Source organism: Micropterus dolomieu, linkage group LG12 (genome assembly GCF_021292245.1).
Source record: "Micropterus dolomieu isolate WLL.071019.BEF.003 ecotype Adirondacks linkage group LG12, ASM2129224v1, whole genome shotgun sequence".
NCBI classification, from domain to species: Eukaryota; Metazoa; Chordata; class Actinopteri; order Centrarchiformes; family Centrarchidae; genus Micropterus; species Micropterus dolomieu.
Window position 1 is genome coordinate 36,730,664 of NC_060161.1, and position 21,892 is coordinate 36,752,555.

General features: G+C 41.3%; 2 protein-coding genes across 6 annotated transcripts in view; both read right to left on the reverse strand.

Moving 5' to 3' along the window:
* The window catches only part of LOC123980194 (zinc finger protein 239-like), a 68,779-nt gene that overhangs the window by 8,814 nt on the left and 38,073 nt on the right, over positions 1-21,892 (reverse strand). For 2 of the 3 annotated variants that reach the window (XM_046064456.1, XM_046064455.1), the window contains exon 1: positions 6,916-7,096. The exons of the other annotated variant lie outside the window; for it this stretch is intronic. In XM_046064456.1, the coding sequence (XP_045920412.1) occupies positions 6,916-6,984 (69 nt within the window). In that variant the 5' untranslated portion in view covers positions 6,985-7,096. Of the gene's footprint in view, positions 1-6,915; positions 7,097-21,892 lie in introns of those variants that run through there. 3 annotated transcript variants of the gene reach the window in all.
* Positions 14,951-21,892, reverse strand: part of LOC123980218 (zinc finger protein 239-like) — a 44,792-nt gene continuing 37,850 nt past the window's right edge. For all 3 annotated transcript variants that reach the window (XM_046064498.1, XM_046064499.1, XM_046064495.1), the window contains one exon: positions 14,951-16,178. In XM_046064498.1, the coding sequence (XP_045920454.1) occupies positions 15,399-16,178 (780 nt within the window). In that variant the 3' untranslated portion in view covers positions 14,951-15,398. The remainder of the gene's footprint in view (positions 16,179-21,892) is intronic.

The window sequence follows — 21,892 nt, forward strand, 5'->3', positions numbered from 1 at the left end:
CTGCTGATCCACAGAAATTGTCTTTGTATCACAGCAATAATGCATCTGTAATTTGTGTTGAATAATCTATTGAAAGTCCTCTACACCTGACCACAAGTGTTTCTTTTGTCCCGCTATAGTGACCACAAGTGTTTCTTTTGTCCCACTACACCTGACCACAAGTGTTTCTTTTGTCCCACTACACCTGACCACTAGTGTTTCTTTTGTCCCACTACACCTGACCACAAGTGTTTCTTTTGTCCCGCTATAGTGACCACAAGTGTTTCTTTTGTCCCACTACACCTGACCACAAGTGTTTCTTTTGTCCCACTACAGTGACCACAAGTGTTTCTTTTGTCCCACTATAGTGACCACAAGTATTTCTTTTGTCCCCCTATAGTGACCACAAGTGTTTCATTTGTCCCGCTATAGTGACCACAAGTGTTTCATTTGTCCCACTACACCTGACCACAAGTGTTTCTTTTGTCCCGCTACACCTGACCACAAGTGTTTCTTTTGTCCCGCTACAGTGACCACAAGTGTTTCATTTGTCCCGCTATAGTGACCACAAGTGTTTCTTTTGTCCCGCTATAGTGACCACAAGTGTTTCTTTTGTCCCGCTACAGTGACCACAAATGTTTCTTTTGTCCCGCTATAGTGACCACAAGTGTTTCATTTGTCCCACTATGCCTGACCACAAGTGTTTATTTTGTCCCGCTACACCTGACCACAAGTGTTTCTTTTGTCACGTGGCTAATTTGGTGACTTTTCTCTGTTTTGCAGCATTTATTAAAACATGTTTATGTCATATTATACCAACAGAATATGCCAAAAGCGTGGGTCAGAAAGACAGAGGTCTGATTCAACCGGATGTTTATGAGAAGGTGTTTCTAGACATCTCTATTAGAAACATTAGTCTCATGTCAGCTGATAAAGTCACTTTGTTCAGATAATGCAGGAAGAGGGCAGAGATAATTGGGGAGAAGACTAGACCACAGGTTCAGATCACAATATTATGTCTTCTCCTTGGACTAGGACAGGAAGCTGCATGCTTATATTAAGAGAGCGGCTGATTTATTTTGGTCTGTCTCATAAGGAGCTCAGTGTAGTAGGTGTCAGTAAAAAGCACTCAAAATGCAGATCACTCATACTGTCCTTACTAAAACAAATTTAAATTAATTTCAAAATGTGAAATTTTAATTTTTATCTTAATTACATTGTTTTTCATTTTTATTTCATTTTTCATCTTTGTAAATTATGTTTCATGTTTTCACTGTTTCTAAAATTGCTGCAACATGCAAATATTCCCAGTACAGGACCAGTAAAGTCTTATTTTATTTTAATCATGTCAGGTTCATAAACAATGTCCATCTTACCATTTCCCCTCTGTTTTATGTGCACACATTTGCATATTTATATTATATATTTATAATACTTAATATAATATGAAATATTCTAAACAATTTAAAGTTTGGGCTGTCAGGTTACTTTTGAAACTGAATATTTAAAATAATATATATAATAATTTTTTTTTTTAAAGATAAAGGACAAAAGATGTTTGAAGTTACACATTAACAAGGTCACAGTCATGTTTACTTTTGACCCACCTGTGAGTTACTTTTGACCCACCTGTGTGTTACTTTTGTCCCAGCTGACGGGGTTGTGCCACTTATGTTTAAATCGTTCTACATTTGTCTCATCTCTGTTTGAAACATTATCTTTTAAAATCAGGTTTTTCTGAAAAATGGTACTTTGGCCCCTGCTCTCCCCTGCTATAAAGTCATGTAGCTGCTGAATCAGCTGGCTTTTGATGGACAGCATGGCCAATGTGCCGAGTCGCGGCTGTCCCATGGTTTTGCAAGTGGAAATGTATCTGAACATTCCCGGGATTGGCGAGTCTGCTAACTCATCTTGGCCCCGCAGTGCTGTTTCACATTTTGATCTGACTGAGCACGTACCTGTTTTCCTCCACCTGGGCAGCGATGTTTACCCTTAAAAATAACGTTAAGCCCAGTTTCACAGTTTCGTCCAGATGGCTCCTGCTGCTCTGGTGTTTTGCAATCCTCTCAGAAAGATAAAGATGAAGAAAGGCACAGGATGGTCTCCCTCGAAGCTGAGGGAAGCTTTTCCAGTCACACAGGGCACCATTTACTTTTTAAAGACTGGCTGTATGAGATCAAGTGTACACCTCAACTTCCTGCCCATCATCATGTTGACTGTGGAGTGATGCGATAGCTATCACCACTCTTGTTTTTCATGAGCTCTTTGAAAGTCTGTACAGCTCCTTCAGCCAAGTATTTACGGTGCTAATGTGACGTGTGTACCTCCATTTCGTGTCATAAACTCTTTGATTTGTTGTCAGACACAACCATCTCTGAGATATCATGTGTGCCGAAGCTATTTCACAGACAGTTTGCTGCGCTTGATGATGTAGCTGAGGGTACCGGGTATACATATACCAATTTGAGTGCGCACCCACATTCACAAAGAACATTTTACCAGTCTTTTCCACGGCTTCTCAGGCCACTCCCAGTGGTGCACTTACAGGTTCTTTCAGTGTTCTTGGCATGTGGTGCATGACTTTACCTTGTTCTCTATGTCAGTGTCCATATGAAGCTGACGCATTCAACTTCTTGCCAGGTCTTTCATGCAGCTCATTCCTGGGCGTGACTGGTGTAGCTGTTCCATCATAGCAGCACTTCCCCTTTTCCGGTCCGACAATACGGGTTCCCCAAAGCACACAGCCGTCCTGTACACTAAGCTCATGTTGTCTCTGTCTGTACGGCTTAAAATCTATTTCTTGTTTATTTGGCCATCTACTCAGTACTTACTCCTGCACCCTTGTGAGTATGGGATCCTTAGTGGTCCACTTCTGAAGTTAAGATGAGATCATTAATGGACCTTGCCTCTGTTCCAACATTAACACACGCTCCTCTGGTGCTGGACCTCTGGGTTTCCCTGGCAGTGGGAGGCGTCAGAGGGCGTCAGCGTTTCCGTTGTCTTTACCTGGTCTGTACCTGATAACATACTCATAACATAACATAATATACAGCCTTCATCTTATGGAATACATTTATCAATGGCTTATACTGTGCAAATCTCAAATTTCGAGCCATACAAATACTTGTGAAAATACTGTACTCAAAAAATAACAGCTAATCCTTCTTTATCTAGCTGGGAGTAGTTCTTTTCTGCAGCTGAAAGATTTCAGGATGCAGACCCTTTAGGCCTCTCCTCTCCGTCAGACATGCAGCGCTGCTTCCACTACATATGAGGAAGCTTCACAGGAAAGTAGCAGTTCCCTCTTTTTATTATAGTGCTGAACTGTTGGATTGCAAAAGTTGTTTTGACTGCTGGAAAGAACTGTCTTGCTCTGGCCCCCAGGACCACAGTTCACCGACAGTCCTCAATGAGCTCAGCCTCCAGCACTGCTTTCACCTTTTCTGGCAACAGATCCTGTCCAGTTTGATGGGTAACACCTTGATTACTGTCAGCTTATAGTCTCCACAAATTCTCGTGCTGCAATCTGGTTTTTAGGACTGGTACAATGGGTGCAGCCCGTTCTGATAACTTCACAGGCTCTATAATATTCTACTGTAAGAGTCTCTCTCTATTTATCTATTTATTCTATTAACTCACCCAGGTCACTGTGCCGGCCTCCACCTGTCAGTGGATCACAGACTTCCTGACTGTCAGGAGTCAGCAGGTGAGGCTGGGAAACATCACATCCAGCACCCGGACAATCAGCACTGGCGCCCCCCAGGGGTGTGTGCCCTCCCCACTGCTCTTCTCCCTCTACACCAACGACTACACCTCAGGAGACCCATCTGTCAAACTCCTGAAGTTCGCTGACGACACAACAGTCATCTGCCTCATCCGGGACGGTGATGAGTCGGCCTACAGACGGGAGGTTGATCAGCTGGTTCTGTGGTGCGGTCAGAACAACCTGGAGCTTAACACGTTCAAAACTGTGGAGATGACTGTGGACTTCAGGAGGAGCCCCCCCACCCAGAGTCAGGAAACAGGCAGGAAACATCACCGCAGATCCATCTCACCCCGGACACAACCTGTAGTAGGGGAGGAGCATAATCATACATTATATTGAAGCATTCTATAGTTTGAAGAATTTAAAACAGTTAAAATGTATAAAGACTATTTTTCTTTAATGCCTTTGTTGCTTGCTATGTGATCCCCCTGTGTATCCAAATTTGTGTCATCTTCTATTATTCTGTCGTTTGTAGGCTATTTTGTTTTTGCTGAAGATTTCTGTATGAGATGAATACGATTCAATAAAAACAACAGTTTTGTTGTCTATCAGACAAGAGCATTTTTTCATTAAACACAATATAACCTAGATTCAAGTTAAACCACATGTCAGAACTTTCTACACCAGCAGGATTTAGAGGATGCTGCAAGTTGCTGTGTTTATATTTTGGACCCGTCAGAATTTGTCATATTTTCTGAAGAACCACAACAAATACTGCTGAATGGAAACAGTTCATTGAACATCCGGTTTCAAATGATGAGTCAAAGCTTCTCTTTGTGTCGACTAATTTAATGAGACTATTGAAAATCACTTGAGTTTGTACACATCTAACAAATACTTCAGGAAATAAAACTCAACATGCCTACTATACTATACTTCACAAAAAGAAAAAAATGTCAAAACAGTAAATGTATCAATGATGTATTGACACAAGTATAAACAATAGAAAACACACAGATATAAAATAACAACAAAATATATATGAAGATGTTACGACCGGGCTCATGTGGCCAATGAAGATAACATAAACCAGATGGATTTGGTAAAGAAAACTTATTTCTTTGTAAGGTAAGAACTGAAACGCAGTAAACTGTAACAGAAAAATGGCCGATTGGATGCTGCTTAAACCAATGACCAAAAAGAAATCTCTACTGAGAGGAAACGAGTTAACCTACGCAAGGTAGTAAAAACAACAATTTCAAAACCAAACCACAAAGAGCGCATCGCACTTAGACCTAGTGAAACTAACACAAAACAAATACACAAATATAGCAAAATCAGTATAAAGCTAAACCTGGGCCCTGTTTTCATAAACAACTTAAACATCAATGATCTCAAATAACACACTCGTGTTCAACAGTACTTTCAGACACAACCTGACACAGCGAGGCAAACCGATCAATGAAAATCACAGCTGCCCCAAGTGACAAGCAAAACACTATTTAACCACAGTCGCTGTCAGTTACCATCACTCGATTGGAGGAATCCACCACCGGCCACGCCAATCGTCATCGAGGCCAGCAGATGGCCAAACGACTATCAAAAGAGGATCCACATCAGCTTTCCTCTTAAGTGGGTTAAAGTGTACCAGTAGATCCTCTCAAAGGATGATAAAAGAGAGTATTAAGCCTTAAGCCGCCATTTTTAAACAGGTCCCAGTTTGTCCAGGAGGAGTCAACATGACCAGTCCGGTGTCAGTAGTAACATTTTGCATCCACAGTTGCAGACTAAAAAGATGGCTAAAACATTCACTGCTCTTTGGCATAGTTGGAATGGGACACACTTCCTCTCCAGGCTTCCAACTTTGAAGGCTACAGAATGAAGATCTTAATACAGCTTACTGGATTGCCTGGACACACAATTGTTGCCAGATTACACTATCACAGGGTGGACAGGGTGATGGATGTCAACAAGAGGTGGAATTACGTCAATAGAAACGACCAGAAACATCTCAGTGGGACTCCCTGACATGTCAGGACATCCATCCAGAGTCTTTAGGCCACAATGAGTAATCATCTCCCTCACCAGAGAGCATCTTCGATCAGAAACAGAGGTTACCATCTCCACCCAAATACAACCACCTGTTATCATGCGTCATACTGAAGTCATGTGATGACAGCCAAGCCCAATCCATTGGCTGAAAAAGGCTGTAGTCACTTTAAAACAAAAAACTCAGATCACTCTCAGATATGAAGATTTATCATTGTCTTATGTGATAATACACAGAATATTTATTTAAGTTTTGGACGGATGTTGGTTTAGGCTTACATCTCCTCTACCCCTAGCGAGCTGGGACGAAACATCGGACAATGAGAAAATACTCCTTTCACGCAGCGCTAACAGTGCTAGCATTTGTTTGTTGTGCTTGTTTTTACAATAACAAAAGTAATATTTAGGTGAAATAAAAACTAGACTACATGAATAAAGAGGAGGTTCATTAACAAATATTCAACTCATTTACTTAAGAGGAAAGTAATTCATTGTTTTGCTTTAAAAAGTCAAAACGAAGCCGCGTGACTGCGTTGGTGACATTTAAGAGCACCACGCAGAGTAAAGGTTTTCCCACATTGTTCACACCAGTATGGTTTCTCTCCAGTGTGAACATGTAAGCAGGGCCGTGCAGAGACCTTTGGAAGGGCAGGTGCTCAAAGTATAAAAGGGGCACATGGAACAAGGATTTAAATAGGGTTGTACTCAAAATATCGATATTTGCTATTGTTATGTATTCCTTGATTATTATTATCCCAGACGGGCTCTTAGTCTCCACAAAATTTAGAGCTGAAACCTGCACGACAATCATTCCGAGAATAATAACGCAGGCAGACTGTTTGTCACTGTGATAAACTCACCAACACACGAGGAAATATAATGACTCTGCTTCACTTTTCACCATCAGCTTGTTCTGCCCGCGCCCGACACAACACGTGCTGCATGCGCGGAAACCACAGCACAGACAAAAGAGAAACGCTCGTGAGTTTCTCTTTCAGCTTCCTCTCTTCGAAATGAAAACAGGAATCATGGAGACACTTTGGAAATCAAACCACGTCAACACAAACCCTGGAGCGGGTTTTCAGGCTCTGATCTCTAACAACAGAATGAACGGATGATACACGGACCCTCGAGACTCTTCCTCGTGTCTTTAGTCTCGTGATGAAGTCATGAACACTGACCTGAACATCGGTGCTATCAGAGCACGAGGCTGCTGTTTGGCTCCTGTGGTCCGGGTTCTGGTTCTCCATCGTCCTGCAGGTCTCCGCTGTGACTGGTGGACCGTGTTGTCCTGGACTGAGTCTGGATTCTGGTCTCGGAGCTCTTCAGGCTGAGATACAGGGGCACTGCGGGACTTCTTTTTCTTATGATGACGTATTGCCCCACCTCCTTAGTTACTGTTGCCAAGGCGGCAGGTTCACAGTCTGTGTCCTGCTGTCTCTGTCCCCCTCTGGATGCTTCATTCCCTCTAAAGCGGCTGTGAGCTGCACTTTATCAGAGGTGCTGAAGTGAACAGTTGTGTGGAATCGTGGTGACATTTCTGTCTGATCACAAGTGCTTTCAATTTCAGTTTTCTTCCTCTGATGAAGATCAGTGCGCTCGTCTCACCGAGTAGCCCACAGTCCCAGACGGGCTCTGTGTCTGTCAGACGGAGTAAAGGATCGGCCCATAAGGCATAGACCTTTACTGACACTGGGCTGGCTCGAGCCGTTTCTTGTGTTGTGGGCCAATGATGCAGTAGCTTCAACAATACCCTGCGTAACAAATACAAATGCTATGAGAAAGGTTTATTTGCACAATAAGCCTGCAAATGCAATGTAAATATAGAAGAAATCTCTATATTAAAAAAAAAAGTACCTTAAGCAAAAAAAGAATAAGCTACTGATTACTGCATTTTATATTCTGAATTGTTACCTGCCACCTACATTTTGTCCTTTCCTTTATAAAAATAAAGACATTTCCACCATAAATTGGTGCAGAAAATATCTCCAGAACTCAACAAGTTAAGTGTTTAATGCTCAAAATCTTCTGTGGGAGGACCCCTAGACCCCCCTCTCAAAGATTTCATCAATACATATTTTTTAATGAGGTGAATATTTTTAAGTGCCATATGCACATTTAAAAAGACTTTGGGCTACTTCAGGCATAACTTATCTGACAGCAACACAGAATGCCTGACAGCCTTACTACATTTTTATTTTATTTTCACAACTACTGAAGACAGGAGATTAAGAGTCAAGTTAAACCACATGTCAGAACTTTCTGCACCACCAGGATTTAGAAGAGGCTGGAAGTTCCTGTGTTTATATTTTGGACCCGTCATAATTTGTCATATTTTCTGAAGAACCACAACCAACGTATAAAAGAAACCAAACTTCTACGTTTGTGATAAACTGAGGGATGAAGTTCTCCTTTATGGTGCGTGAGATATTTTTCTGTGTTTGATGGAGTGCGGTGCAAGTTACTTGACTTCTGAACTGACTGAAAAAGCATGAACAGGAAATAAAACACATTTCAAGTAGCTATGTTCTTTTTAGTTTGTCATATGTACATGAAGGGGATAACCTTTTGTAACCTACAGTGCAAGAGCCACATGTGTTTTGTATTTGTATTTGTGTAAAGGTAACAGGTAGTGGTTTAATTAAAGGACTGTGTAAAAGGCCCTTATTTCATAGTGACAAAGTTGGCAACACTATTCCCACAGGACAGCGACGCTTCAAACAAAAGATGATCTCAGAAAATGATGCGTTGCTGTAGATTAAACAACATAACAGTATAAAAGAGATCAAATTAGTTCAACCTTAAAGGTGAAATGTGTAAGATTAAGGTTTTGGTCAGATTCAGACTCTGGTCTCAGCAGCCTCCCAGTAAACACGGCCGGACCGGGACTGAACACAAGTGATGGACTCCGACCTCTTCCTCTTAATCAGCTTTAATGTTTCAGTTGATATTTTGCTCAAATGCTGTTTATTCCATAACAAACTGGCGTTTAATGAAATAATAACGACCTTACTGGGCTGCTGATCTTCCATTATAGGAGGACTGGTTGTTTCTATTAAAGGTAACAGGATACAAACCCTCTGCACACAGTTTGCTCCTCCAGTGGCTTTAAAGTGAAAACTATCATCTGTTGAACAAACTGAAGCTCCTCTGCTGCCTCCTGCTGGCTGCTTCCTGTCACTGTCAGTCTGTTCGTCCCTCAGGACAAACTGGAGAGCTCCTCAGAAAACATTCACATTAACACAACAGCTGCATTTACTCCACTGCTGTACTCAAGTACAACACTCAGGTACTTGTACTTTACTTTCTGCTCCACATCTCAGAGGGAAATATTGAACTTTTACTTCAATATATTTATCTGACAGCTTTAGTTACTAGTTACAATTTACACAGAAACACACAAAGAGTTTGTAAAATATGATGTTTTGTTATAAATAAAACTCCCCAACAATTTATACAAGTGCAGCTGAAACTATTAGTCGATTAATCTGTTAGCTGAGTGACTAAAAACATTTCATAGTTCTCACATGGACTGTTGGTTGGACACAACAAGCATTGTGAGGTGTCACTTTGGGCTCTGTGACAGCATTTCTCACTATTTACAGAATCTTTACAAACCAAACACTCATTAAATGGAGGAAACTGCAGTAAAATTCTGCTTTTACATTAATGAGTCATTAAAATAACTGAAACTTCATATAATTAATATTTTTAATGCTGAAAATGTGAGCATGTGAGCTAACAGACATCACAGTACGTATGACTGAAGGTCCACCAGGGCTCAGTCTGCAGGTCCAGAGGATGCACATTTGGATATACTCTTCAAAACAAAAAGAAACCTGGAAGACCAAACCTGAGCCTGTGGGATGAGGCAGCCAAAACTAATCTAACTGTGCTTCTTCTGCCGGCTCCGTGTGCACCTGTAAACCTCTGCCATTATGGAACCGAGACAGACGCCTGCATCTCTAAATATGAAACATGGCGGTCTTAAAGTATCGAAGAGAATCTTTTGTTTGTTTTAATTTAAGATAAAACATTTCACACTTGAGCTGACATGTCTTCAGCTTCAACAACCATTTGCTTTCAATCTGAACAAAACCACATTAACAGAAAAGAAAAACATTAAAAATCTATATTCAGTGTAAAACTATATGAAAATATCTATGAAAAACACAAACAAAATTTCAGCAAGCATCTGAACACATCTGTAATAAATGAGTCTTCAGGATACACAAGCAGAGAAACACACAGCTACAGTGTGAGAGGGGTCTGTTTTAAGCTTACATGTTGTATAAGCAGGGCACCCCCAGGATTCTCAAAGTTAAATTTAAAACTTTAAGACCTTCCTCAATTATGTAGGAAGTGGTTTGGATATCTGAAAAGCGACGATGCGCAAATAAAGACGGTGATAAACAAGACGGGAAACACAACAAATCTTTCACCTGAAAAGGTACCATCCCAGCGACCACAACGAGAGTATGAAAATGCGGCCCCATGTTCCACAAGTTTTTCCCAACATGCTAGTGGTTCTTCTGCTGTTAGCAGCACCAAAACAACAATCAATCGTGTCGTCTTTTGCGATAATTGCCCCAATTTCCTTTATTTTATTTATTTTAAAATTTGTAAAGGCCCTTTTGTGAAGGTCTGCCCGATCAAACTATCAGTAAAATGAATTAATAGTTTCGCAGTAAATAAAATGACACAACTGATGACCTTTCACCTGATGACCTCATCCGTGACGAGTCCTGCCGTTCAGACACCGTTAGTGATTCAGCAGCTCTGCCTACAAGACACCTGCAAACGTAAAACGTGTTTACCTCAATGTGCTTGTTGTGGTTTGCTGCAAAGAGAGCAGCACAGTTGTTGTGTATATTGCTGTGTGTCGCCTGCCTGACACGCCGACAGCTAACGTTACTTCTACACTACAAACAAAGACACCAACAGAAAAGTTTCACGGGCATCAAGAGGTCTGAGCTTTTCTATGTAATTTGACTAAAATCTTTTCACTTGAACTAAGATTATTAAATTAAATAAAATAATAAATAAAAGCCTTAAAATAAGTATAACAACTCTGGTAAAATTCTAAGCCTATTCCTCCGACTTAGCCTACACCAGATTAAAAAACATTTCATACATTTTTCTGAAATCATACGTTTCTTCTTCACTCTTTACTTTGATGTCAGGAATATGATAAAAGATTAATTCTAATTTATTTATTTAGATATATGATTAGACATATAGTCAATAAAAATCCAAATATATCTCAGATTCACAATGCAATAAATAAAATCATTATCACAATATTGCATACTGTAGACACACAAGCAAGCAACACAGACGCACACAAACCTCTGTCTATAGATTTGTCTCACTCTTTTACCCTGCCATGGCCACCTCAGATTATTTCCCACACTTTTTTAAATCTGGTATCTTTTTTCCTCTACCTGCAGCTCTTGGTGTGCAGCTCTGTGAGCGTCTCTCTAGCTGTCAGCCTTGGTAGTGGCTGCAGTATGACAGCAGGTCAGTCACTGTGAGCTGGTCCCAAACACTCAACAATCTTTTTATGGTCACATAATTGTTTAATGAGCTAATATATATCCTATAGTTGTTTAAATATCTGTAGTCACAGATCACCTCCAGTAGTATCCGCAACAACAGCAGCAGCAACCGCATCCATAGCAACCCCTCAACAGCTACTGTTTCCTGTAGGTTATGTCAACCCACAGTGTTTTAAAGCTAGAGTTGGGTATTCCCTGTTTCTTTTTGCGTCACAGCATTTGCTGATGTATCGATTCAGAAGCATCTGTATATGCGTGTCAACAAGGAATACATGATGATGTCAATAGTATGAGATCAGTCCTATTTAAATCCTTGTTCCATGTGCCCTTTTTATACTTTGAGCACCTGCCCTTCCAAAGGTCTCTGCACGGCCCTGCAGCGCAGTTTCTTACTTCATAGCGAAAGACATGATGCCCCTGAACACAGTGGAGAAAGACGGGTTCAGGAAATTGATTAAAGTGCTGGACTCCAGGTACAAATTCCCTGGCAGAAAATACTTTTCCAAAACCGTACTGCCTCATCTTTACGAAAAGTGCCGTGGGAAGCTGGAAATTCAGCTAAGGGAATACTTTGCCACAACCACGGACCTCTGGTCCAGCCGTCCATAAGAGCCATATATGAGCCTGACTATTCATTACATTGACGAGGAGTGGGCTCTTCAAAGCAGATGCTTGCAGACGGCCTATTTTCCGGAGGACCATACCGCCGAAACGATCAGCCAGGGGCTGGAGGATGCTCTCGCATCTTGGGGCCTTAGCGAAGACCGACCGGTGTGCATCACCACGGACAATGTGGCAAACATTGTCAAGGCTGCTTCCCTTAAAGATTGGACTCGCCTGCGGTGTTTCGGTCACAGGCTGCATCTAGCCATTGGTAAGTTAATGGACACATCTTTATGTATGTATTTATGTATGTATAGAACAATAAGAATAATTACAATAATATTCATAATAATTATATTTATTAAAGAAGTGTAACATTTTTTATCATCATCTTTGCCTAGTAAAGTTTTACATGTCCCTATATTTTGTTTTCTTCTTATCTTTAGAGGGAAGTGTGAGAGACCAGAGACTCCAAAGAGCAATGGGTGTGTGCAAGAAAGTGGTCAGTGCGTTTTCTTTTTCATGGAAAAAGAGAGAAAGAGAAAGAGAAAGAGAGAACTAGCAGCCGCTCAAGAGGAGCTCAAACTACCCAAGCACAAGTTGATCACAGAATCACCCACCAGGTGGGGGTCCCGTCATGCAATGATAGCACGAGTGCTGGAGCAGGAGAAGCCTTTGCAAAGGTTTTATCAGCTGATAAAAATCCTCCTGAACATGGCATCCCTAGTTGATCCTCGATTAAAGACCCGCTACATCAAAGATGAGAAGGTTGAGGCTGTGAAATCCAGGGCTGTGGCTCAGATGCTGGATGGATGTCAAAACACATCACAAGCTTCTCTCACATTCAGATGTACTGTCCCAGGGGGAGGCAGAGGAGATGCAGCAGCAGCTACACAGTCACCATCAAAAATGCAGAAGACGACACTGGGCAGCTTTTTCAAGAAGTCCTAATCAGTTGCTACTTCTGGTCTTACAGACCAACAGGCTATTGAGGCTGAACTGAACAGCTACCTGTCAGCTCCCGATGCAGACAGCCAGACCAACCCCCTGGCATGGTGGAGCATCCACTCAGCAACTTACCCCAGAGTGAACCTCCTGGCCGAGCGGTATCTGTGTATTCTTGGCACCAGCTCATCTTGAGAGCGCATTTAGCACTGGTGGCATTATTGTGACCTGCCACAGGGCAGCTTTAAAACCAGATGCTGTGGGGTTACATATAATGAGCACTACCTAAAAGGTGTGGCATAGTGACTGGTTTACAATTACAATGTTTACATTTTGCACTTTTATACTCTTTATACCTCTAAAACATTCGATGTAAAACCAGTACACAATTAATATTTTATTTGCCTGACAGTTGAATACTTGAACTTGCCGGGGACTTTGTGGTTCACTTGTTTACTTTTGTTGTCTTGGTTGTACCTCTACAAACATTTGAAATCTTTGCTGCCCTGCTAAAGGAATTTTTGATGTGATAGTAGTCACTGCTTTTAGTTTTATATTTTATAAGTTACAAGACAAGCTAACTTGCATTGTTTTGTCAAGGCAGATAAAGCATGTTTGCTGAGAGTAAAATGTTTACATTTAGATCTTATTCATCAATATTATTTTATAACAAAATATATTCTCAACCAAGCCATGTTTGGACAGTTAAATGTTTACATTATGTTACTCTATTTTTTAATGTTAATAAACTATATGACTATTAAGTTCAACTATTGAACCTTCTTGATTCTTCAGGCACCATTATCATATACTCTTCAAACTAGCAGCACTATTAAATTATATATCGTAAAAAATATCGATAGATCAATATAGAAAAAAATATTGTGATCTATTTTTTCCATATCGCCCAGCCATATTTTATAGTATTTGGTTGAAAGCAGCATGGATAAGGAGTTGGGCTCCGGTTTGTTTTTTCCTCCTTCATCTGGGTAATGTAAGTTTAAAGTGCGTTAACATGTCAGATGTTTCCATTCACATAACGTTACCCTACAACAGTGCCGAACTGCACTGACATGATCCTCATACACAACTGTCTCTCTGTTGCTGTTGTAACACTGACCAGTAATCTGCTAGGATGCCAGCGCTCGTGCACCGCGAACACTCCACAGTCCTGAGCATGAAGCTGAACACCGGCGTACAACAGTAATAAGTGTTTATTTATGACGTTACGGCATTTATTTAATCCTATGAAAGGACAAGAACAAATTTAAGACTTTGGTAAACGAAAGTTCAGCAGTAATGTCCTAACGTGTTCAGACAGTAGCGGACTTGCCCTACTCTGCCTCTGATTGGCTGTTGTGTTGAGACATAAGGAGTGACGATTGGTTAGGCACAGCCAGATATAAAGTTGCAAAGTTCATAGTAGTGTGGACTCCTGCCTGACAGATGCTCTCTGTGTCAGATTTGATCTGATCTCCTCCTTGATTTTTCTCCAGCTGTTGATTCGTGGATGGATTTTGGATGGGTGATGACAATCCTCAAACTTTAAACCAGGACAGACTCCGCTAACTCAACAGGAAGGACCAGAAACATCCCAGTGGGACTCCCTTACATGGCTGGACTGTCAGAACATACAGAGTCTTTAAGAAACAACCCATCCAACACCTTCAGATCTCTGCTGGTTCACCCTAAAGACAGGACCCCCTGAGAGGAAAACTGAAGAGCTGTTTGGCATCACATCTGACAGAAAGGGAACTGTCTGCCTGTGAACACCACACCTGAACCACTCACAGCATCGACTGGGAAGAGGTCAGAGGTCATGGAGCAGGAGCCAGCGGACGGCTGGAGAAAGATCAAGGAGGACGTTCACATCTGACACCAGAGAGCATCTTTGAACAGAGACAGAAGCCACGTACGTTAAGAATTAATCGTAAATGTCCATTTAAAAGGAAAAATAGTAACCATGTTGTGGATCCAGCTTCTCAGTTATGAAGATTTGCTTCTTTTCTTTTTCATATGTGAAACTAAACATTTTTAAAGGTTTGAAGTTTTGGTCGGACAAAACAAGCCATGTGATGCATCACCTTGAACTTCTGTCCACACTGACGGGCATGTCTATAACCTTTTATTTACAAAGCAATAAATTGAGAAAATACATGGCAGATTAATGGACAGTGAGAAAATATTTTTCGTTGCAGCACTAGTTGAATACAGCTAGCAATCTCACAAGAATTAAAATAAATTTTTGGTAAATAAAAACATGAATAAAACTGCTTTAGCCTTGAGAAGCTGCAGAGCTGCAGTCTATTCACCAGTCGCTGTTACGTACACCAGGGGTTTTCAAACTGTGAGCCTCCCCTCAGGTAAAGCTTGGGAAACTCCACTGCGAAGATTCGACTGAGTTGAAACAGATTCCTCCCATCAAAGCATTGAATCTTAGACTACTCAGCACCACTCCTTCAGTTTGTGGAGAAGATCAGAATATAGCAACATAGCTATCAGGACACAAGGAGGAGGCAGAAGTAAACAGCTGGCTTGGCTAAAAACGTTTTTCAGAACTAAGCAGTGTGAATGCGTTGGTGGACTTTAAGGTTACTAATACGAGCAAACATTTTCCCACACTGGTCACACCCGTACCGTTTCTCTCCAGTGTGAACGCGTGTGTGAATGTCTAGGTTACCTGATGTGGTGAAAGCTTTCCCACATTGGTCACACCAGTAAGGTTTCTCTCCGGTGTGAACCCGTCTGTGCTTATCTAGGGAACTTGATTGACTAAAAGCTTTCCCACACTGGTCACACCAGTATGGTTTCTCTCCAGTGTGAATACGTTGGTGGATTTTTAGGTGACCTGATCTTCTAAAAGCTTTCCTACATTGATCACAGCTGTACGGTCTCTGTCCAGTGTGAACACGCTGGTGATCTTTTAGCTGACTAGATGTACTGAACATTTTCACACATTGGTCACAACTGTGCGGTTTCTCTCCAGTGTGAACCTGTTGGTGCCTTTTTAGTTTATATGATGTATTGAAAGCATTTCCACATAGTTCACAACAGAAAGGTTTCAACCCAGTGTGAACACGATGGTGGACTTTAAGGTTATAAGATGTACGGAAAGCTTTCCCACACTGGTCGCAGCTGTACAGTTGATTTCCAGTGTGAATGCGTTGGTGCGTATTCAGGCTCCCTGATTGAGTGAAAGCTTTCCCACACTGGTCACAGCTGTACGGTTTCTCTCCAGTGTGAACTCTCTGATGAATCTTTAGATATCCAGATTTTTTGAAGGATTTGTCACAGTGCTGACATTGGTGACGTTTGGGTCCTTCTCTTCCTCTCCGTTTCTATATCAACAGACAAAAGTACAGAAAGAAAAACAGAAATGAGATGTCACGGTGGAGCGTGATTTCTAGAACCATAAATCAAATTTCATGTCTGTGGAACCCAAGCCACAATTGGGGCTGAAACTGTTCAAGAAACTCGAGTAACTCTATTACAAAAGTTTAGTTTATTCCATATAAAATTACATTTATTCATTTAGCTGACGCTTTCATCCAAAGCGTCTTACAATTGCTTTAAATTTCAGAGGTCGCATGCCTCTGGAGCAACTAGGGGTTAAGTGTCTTTCTCAGGGACGCAATGGTGGATGGGTCACAGTGGGGGATTGAATCCGGGTCTCTCACACCAAAGGCATGTGTCTTATCCATTGCGCCACCCCACCATCTAGAGTGTGCTGTTTCACATTGGACGACTATTACTGTTGCACAATGCGCTTACGCTGTGGATAAGAGGACGCAATATGATGCGATTGAAAAATGTAGGAAGAGAGAGAAGGTAGTGAGGGACGAAGAGACAGGCCAGAGAAAAAGAGAGTGTCCGAAGTATGGATTGATTCATACAAAAAACAAAACTCTGTACAGTGTTTTTGTTGTAAAACAGAATTAGCCTTACACAACAACGCTTGAACAAATCTAAGCAGAAGGCATCAGAAACATTCCTGAATTGTAAACTTATTTAGTCGTTTGTTGTTATTGTTTTCTGACTGACAGACTAATTGATTACCAAGCTGATCCTCGTACTGAGGGGCGGCAAGCAAATGTAGTTTCTTATCAAATAAGTCAAATAGATGGAATAATCAGTAGAATACTCAATTACTAAAATAATCGTTAGCTGCAGCTGTACCCACAGTGCTAAAGTGTGACTGGAAGGAATCTGATTTGCTTTTACTGGTTAAACAAAAAGGATCTCTCTCTCCCTCTCTCTCTCTCTCTAATACGCAAGGCAGGTTTTTAAATAACACCACTGAGGTCAATCAAAGATGCTTTACAGAAGTGATTTTGTAAATACAAAAGCTACTTTAGAAAGAATAAAGTAATTAAATAAATGAGAATCAACAATTAACATAGAAAAGATATTAAAACCAAGATTAAAACGATGGCCATGTGTTTGGCAAAGTAACTGTGTTTCCATCAACGTTTTTTCATGCGTGAAGTATCGCCTTAGAAAAGCTTGATGGAAATACGCTCGCTTCAGGTGGTTTTTGCTTTTGTCGAAAAACAGCTGATGTGCTAAATGGGAGATGGCACCACTTTTGCCGCATAACTTCTGACATAGCGAACTTGTAACTCACTTCTGATCAGCTGTTTCCGCTGTCGGCGTCTCGCCGGATATTCCCGTAACGTGCGGAGACATGGCTGGTATTTGGCCGCTTGAAACACATTTCTGAGGACCTCTCTCCATTTTTTTAAGATCCATGGCCATCAGGTTCACGTAGTTGGCTTTGTTTCTGGTTTGGAACCCATAGGTCTTGTTTATTACAGCCATGTGTAACGTCAACTACTGACGTAACTACGCTTGACTTAGCCTTGTTTGTTCGCTCCAAACCAGCTGATGGAAACGCACATTTTTTGCATTTACTTTTATTTTCTTTTTTGCGACATTTCACATATCCGCTTAAAATTCGCATGACATTTAGATGGAAACATGGCTAATGTTTTACATATGTGAAGAAACAAGTACAAAATTCAAAGATACTTTGGGGAGGAGAACAGGAGAAGACTTTAAAACACAATGTTGGTAAGATGATTCGTTTAAAATATTCAACTCCACGTTACCCGCGGTGGTGGGTGCTACTTTATTTCCTGTGTGACACTAAAGTTTCTGTAGTGTCAGCTTCTGTCAAGCTTAAGGCCATTGTACAAAAACAAGTCAAGGTACAGGTTTTATCACATTGCGATAATATCACAAATGCAATTAATCGTTCAGCCCTACAGACCATCATGATTTATTTAGACTGCAGGGGATGCTGGTGGTACAAACGGGAGGTGAAGAGGTCGCTGGGGACAAGAAGAGTACTCAGTGACCGGTGTATAATCCGGAGGTGTAGTGAGAAGACATTGTGAACATCTGGGTGTTGGCTGAGCAGTGACGGATCTGCTGCATAACATCTACAATTTAAGCAACAGTTAGGCAATGGTGTTGGCAGTAACGCGTTACTGTATTATTAATTTATCCTAGTAACTGGTAATGTAAGGGAGTACCATTTCCAAGACAGTAATAATAATAATAATAATAATAATACTTTAATTAATCCAAGTAATGGGGTTGTACCGCGTTGCCAGAAGGTGATTTGTTTTGTGCCCAGGTACTTATACTCGTCAACAATGTCTACAGGTTTCCCATGGATGGTGGTTTCTTCTGCTTGTTGGAAAAGGTCATCTCCTTAGTCTTGTTCACATTAAATTCCAGGCAGGAATTATCACACTATTCTACGAACTCATGAAGAGCTGAGTTGTGTTGCTGTAGGGGGGCCTGAAACAAAGATAGGAGAGAAAAGTGTCATCAGCAAACTTGACCACATGATAGCTTGGCTGGACGGACCGGCAGTTAAGGGTGAGAGGACACAGCCTTGCAGGGAACCAGTTCATGTTTACAGACGACAGACTAGGGCAGGGTTCCCCAAACTACAGTCCGCCCCCACATTTGGACCGACCCTCTGAACAATGGCAGAGACAAATTGTTTAATTTAAAAATGAGATTTTATATATATATATTTTAATCATCTGTATTTGATAATAAAAGCTTGGCTTTCAAACTAAAATCCCCATAGTTATTAACTATTAAAACTTCCCTTAGTTGTTTAATTGTTTGAATGGTACATTCAACATAACATCCTGACCAGCACGTGATACTGATCTACAGCACCTGTGCATGCTAGTCAGCAAGAAAATAGCCAAAAGGTTGGGAAAGAGAATAGTTGATTCAGAATGCAGGGTATTTTACAAACAGTTTTTTGTTCAATGCAAAGATATTGCTGTTTGTCTCATCTGTCAAGAAACAGTGTCTGCGCAGACACAATGAAACCCGATACAAAGACAAGTATGCCAGCTTGCAAGGTCAAATGAGAACAGATAAGGTGTCAAAGCTCGAAAGCGGACTATCAGCTCAGCAGAACAAGTTTGTACGTCAAACCCAGTTGAACCAGTCATCCAAGCTAGCTTTTAGGTAGCTAAGCTGATTGCAACCATTGGAAGGCCATTCAGTGAGGGTTCATCAAGAAATGTATAAATGCGGTCGCAGAGGTGTGCCTCGATAAGAAAGACATCTTAAAATGCAGTGAGTCTGTCCGCAAGTACAATTGCAAGACGAACTGAAGAAATGCGAGATAATGTATATGCCAGCTGCAAGAGAAAGTGAAAGAATTTGAGAATTTTTTCCTCATTATCACTGGATGAGAGCAATGACGTGCAGGACACAGCACAGCTGCTCATTTTTCTTTGCGGCGTGAGCTCAACCTTTGAAGTGTCCGAGGAGCTGGCGGCCCTACAAAGTCTCCAAGGTACAACAACAGGGGAGGATATTTTTGATAAATTTGTGGAAAACGATGGAAGACTTGGATTTAAACTGGTCTAAGCTGGCCAGCATCACGACTGACGGGGCTACTAGTATGGTTGGTGCGTCAAGGGGGCTAATAGGACGTATGAACAGAGAAATGGAGGAAAGCGGTCTCACCCCCCCCGTTACAGGTCCACTGCCTGATTCACCAGCAAGCACTGTGCAGCAAGGTTCTTAAGTGGGAATCTGTCATGAAGATGGTGGTATCATGTATAAATTTCATCAGAGCAAACAGACTTAAAGACAGGCAGTTCCAAGCCTGTCTCTCAGAGCTAGACTCTGCTCACGGAGATGTGCTTTACCACACTGAAGTCCGATGGTTAAGCCGCGGCAGAGTATTGAGGCGTTTTCACGAGCTGCTACCCAAAATCAACGCCTTTCTTCTGTCAAAGGGGAAAAATGTCCCAGAACTGATCAACACAGAATGGAAATGGGACCTCAGCCTCAAGCCTTTTTAACAGATGTGACAGAAATGTTGAACGGCCTCAACTTGCAGCTGCAAGGGAAGGGGAAACTGATATGTGACATGTTTTCACATTATTAAAGCATTTGAGGTGAAACTAGCCCTGCTCGTGAGACTAGTGCAAAAGAAAGACTTCACCCATCTCCATGCAACCCAAAGCCTCAGCTGACACATGAAATTTACAACCAAACTGAGAACGCTTGTTTGATAGGTATTAAATGTTGGGAATACCATGTTTCTATACTGACATACACACTTTGTTTATAACATGGTTCAGTTCAAATGTTTTCTCATATTTAGTGGCAATCAGTATGTGTAAACATATCCACTGAAATTGAAACGTGCAGAGGAGGTGACAACAAATAATCAAGTTTGTCCACCAGTTCGAGGCTCCAAAAAGAATTTTGACGGACCACGGGACTCAGTTTGTGAATGCGGTAATGCTGCCTTTCTAATTAATAATTTTTTATGTAGAGCTTTATTTGTGGAATGATAGTAATATGTATTTAATGTGAAGTGTTGTCACTTGTAAATTTCTGAAATTACATTTTTATTAAATATGTAACAGATCAACAAGAGTGTATGTGCCAAATTAAGCATGAAAATAAGTCTCTGTGCGCCATACCACCCACAGACCAATGGTCTGGTTGGGAAGATGAATTGGACCATCCAAAAAACTAAGGGAAGCACAGCATGTCTAGGATGAAATTGTCAATTATAAGTTATATGCCAAAAAGTGCTACACATCAATTCAATGTTGTACTCCCCCCCCCCCCCCCCCCCCCCCCCCCCCCCCGCCGGGCTCTCTGCAAGCTCATTGGCACAAAACCTTGGAAATATATTGACACTGTAATGTTTGGGTTGTGAACCAAAAAACAAACCACCACCTAATTCTCCCCATTATTCTTAACGTTTGGTAGGGAAGCACGTTATCCTGCAGAGATTCCAGAGGATTATCAGGTTTGAGAAAATGCTAAATTATGGTTCAATACAGTATGAGGAAGGAATGTCAGACAACTTGACATTAAAAAGTGAATTAATCTGAATATTTTTTATTCAATGAAGTTTTATTTACACTGTCAATTCATCATCTTAAGATATCTCATTGCACTTGTCGTCCAGAGAGACCCTGAATTTCCCAATATTAACAAGCACTTAGTGACAAGGGAAAAGAAAATTTAACTTTTTACCGGCAGTTCCCAATGTTTATGCTTTCAATGGCCACTGGAAACTTTACCTAATCTATATCCCGCCACATTGAGTTTATACCAGTCCAACTTATCTTTTAAAAAAATCATTTTTACTTATTTTCTACAGGTGGACGAGGATGTCGTAAAATATGAAACGGTCTCCAAAGACATTGAACGTCTTGATGCAATCACGAGCATTGTCCAGGAAAATGTGTCACAGGTCCAGGATAAGACACGGCAGAGACTCACAACTTTGCAAGGGTGGAAGACTTGAGGCCAACTTCTTGGCCCCTTTACCATAACAGCACCGGAAGGCAAAAGGGCTGACCTACTTGCGGACAACAGTTGGAAAAAGGTGAATATTGACCACCTGAAACATTTTAAGATTCAGACGCCTCGGATTCCACACAGGATTGCCTCAGCACAAGTTGCCCATTGTGGGCAGTGGTGGTTAGTTCGCAGCCTCAGCCCCTGCAGCCAACACGCCGACAGTCCCAGCAGCCTCAGCCCC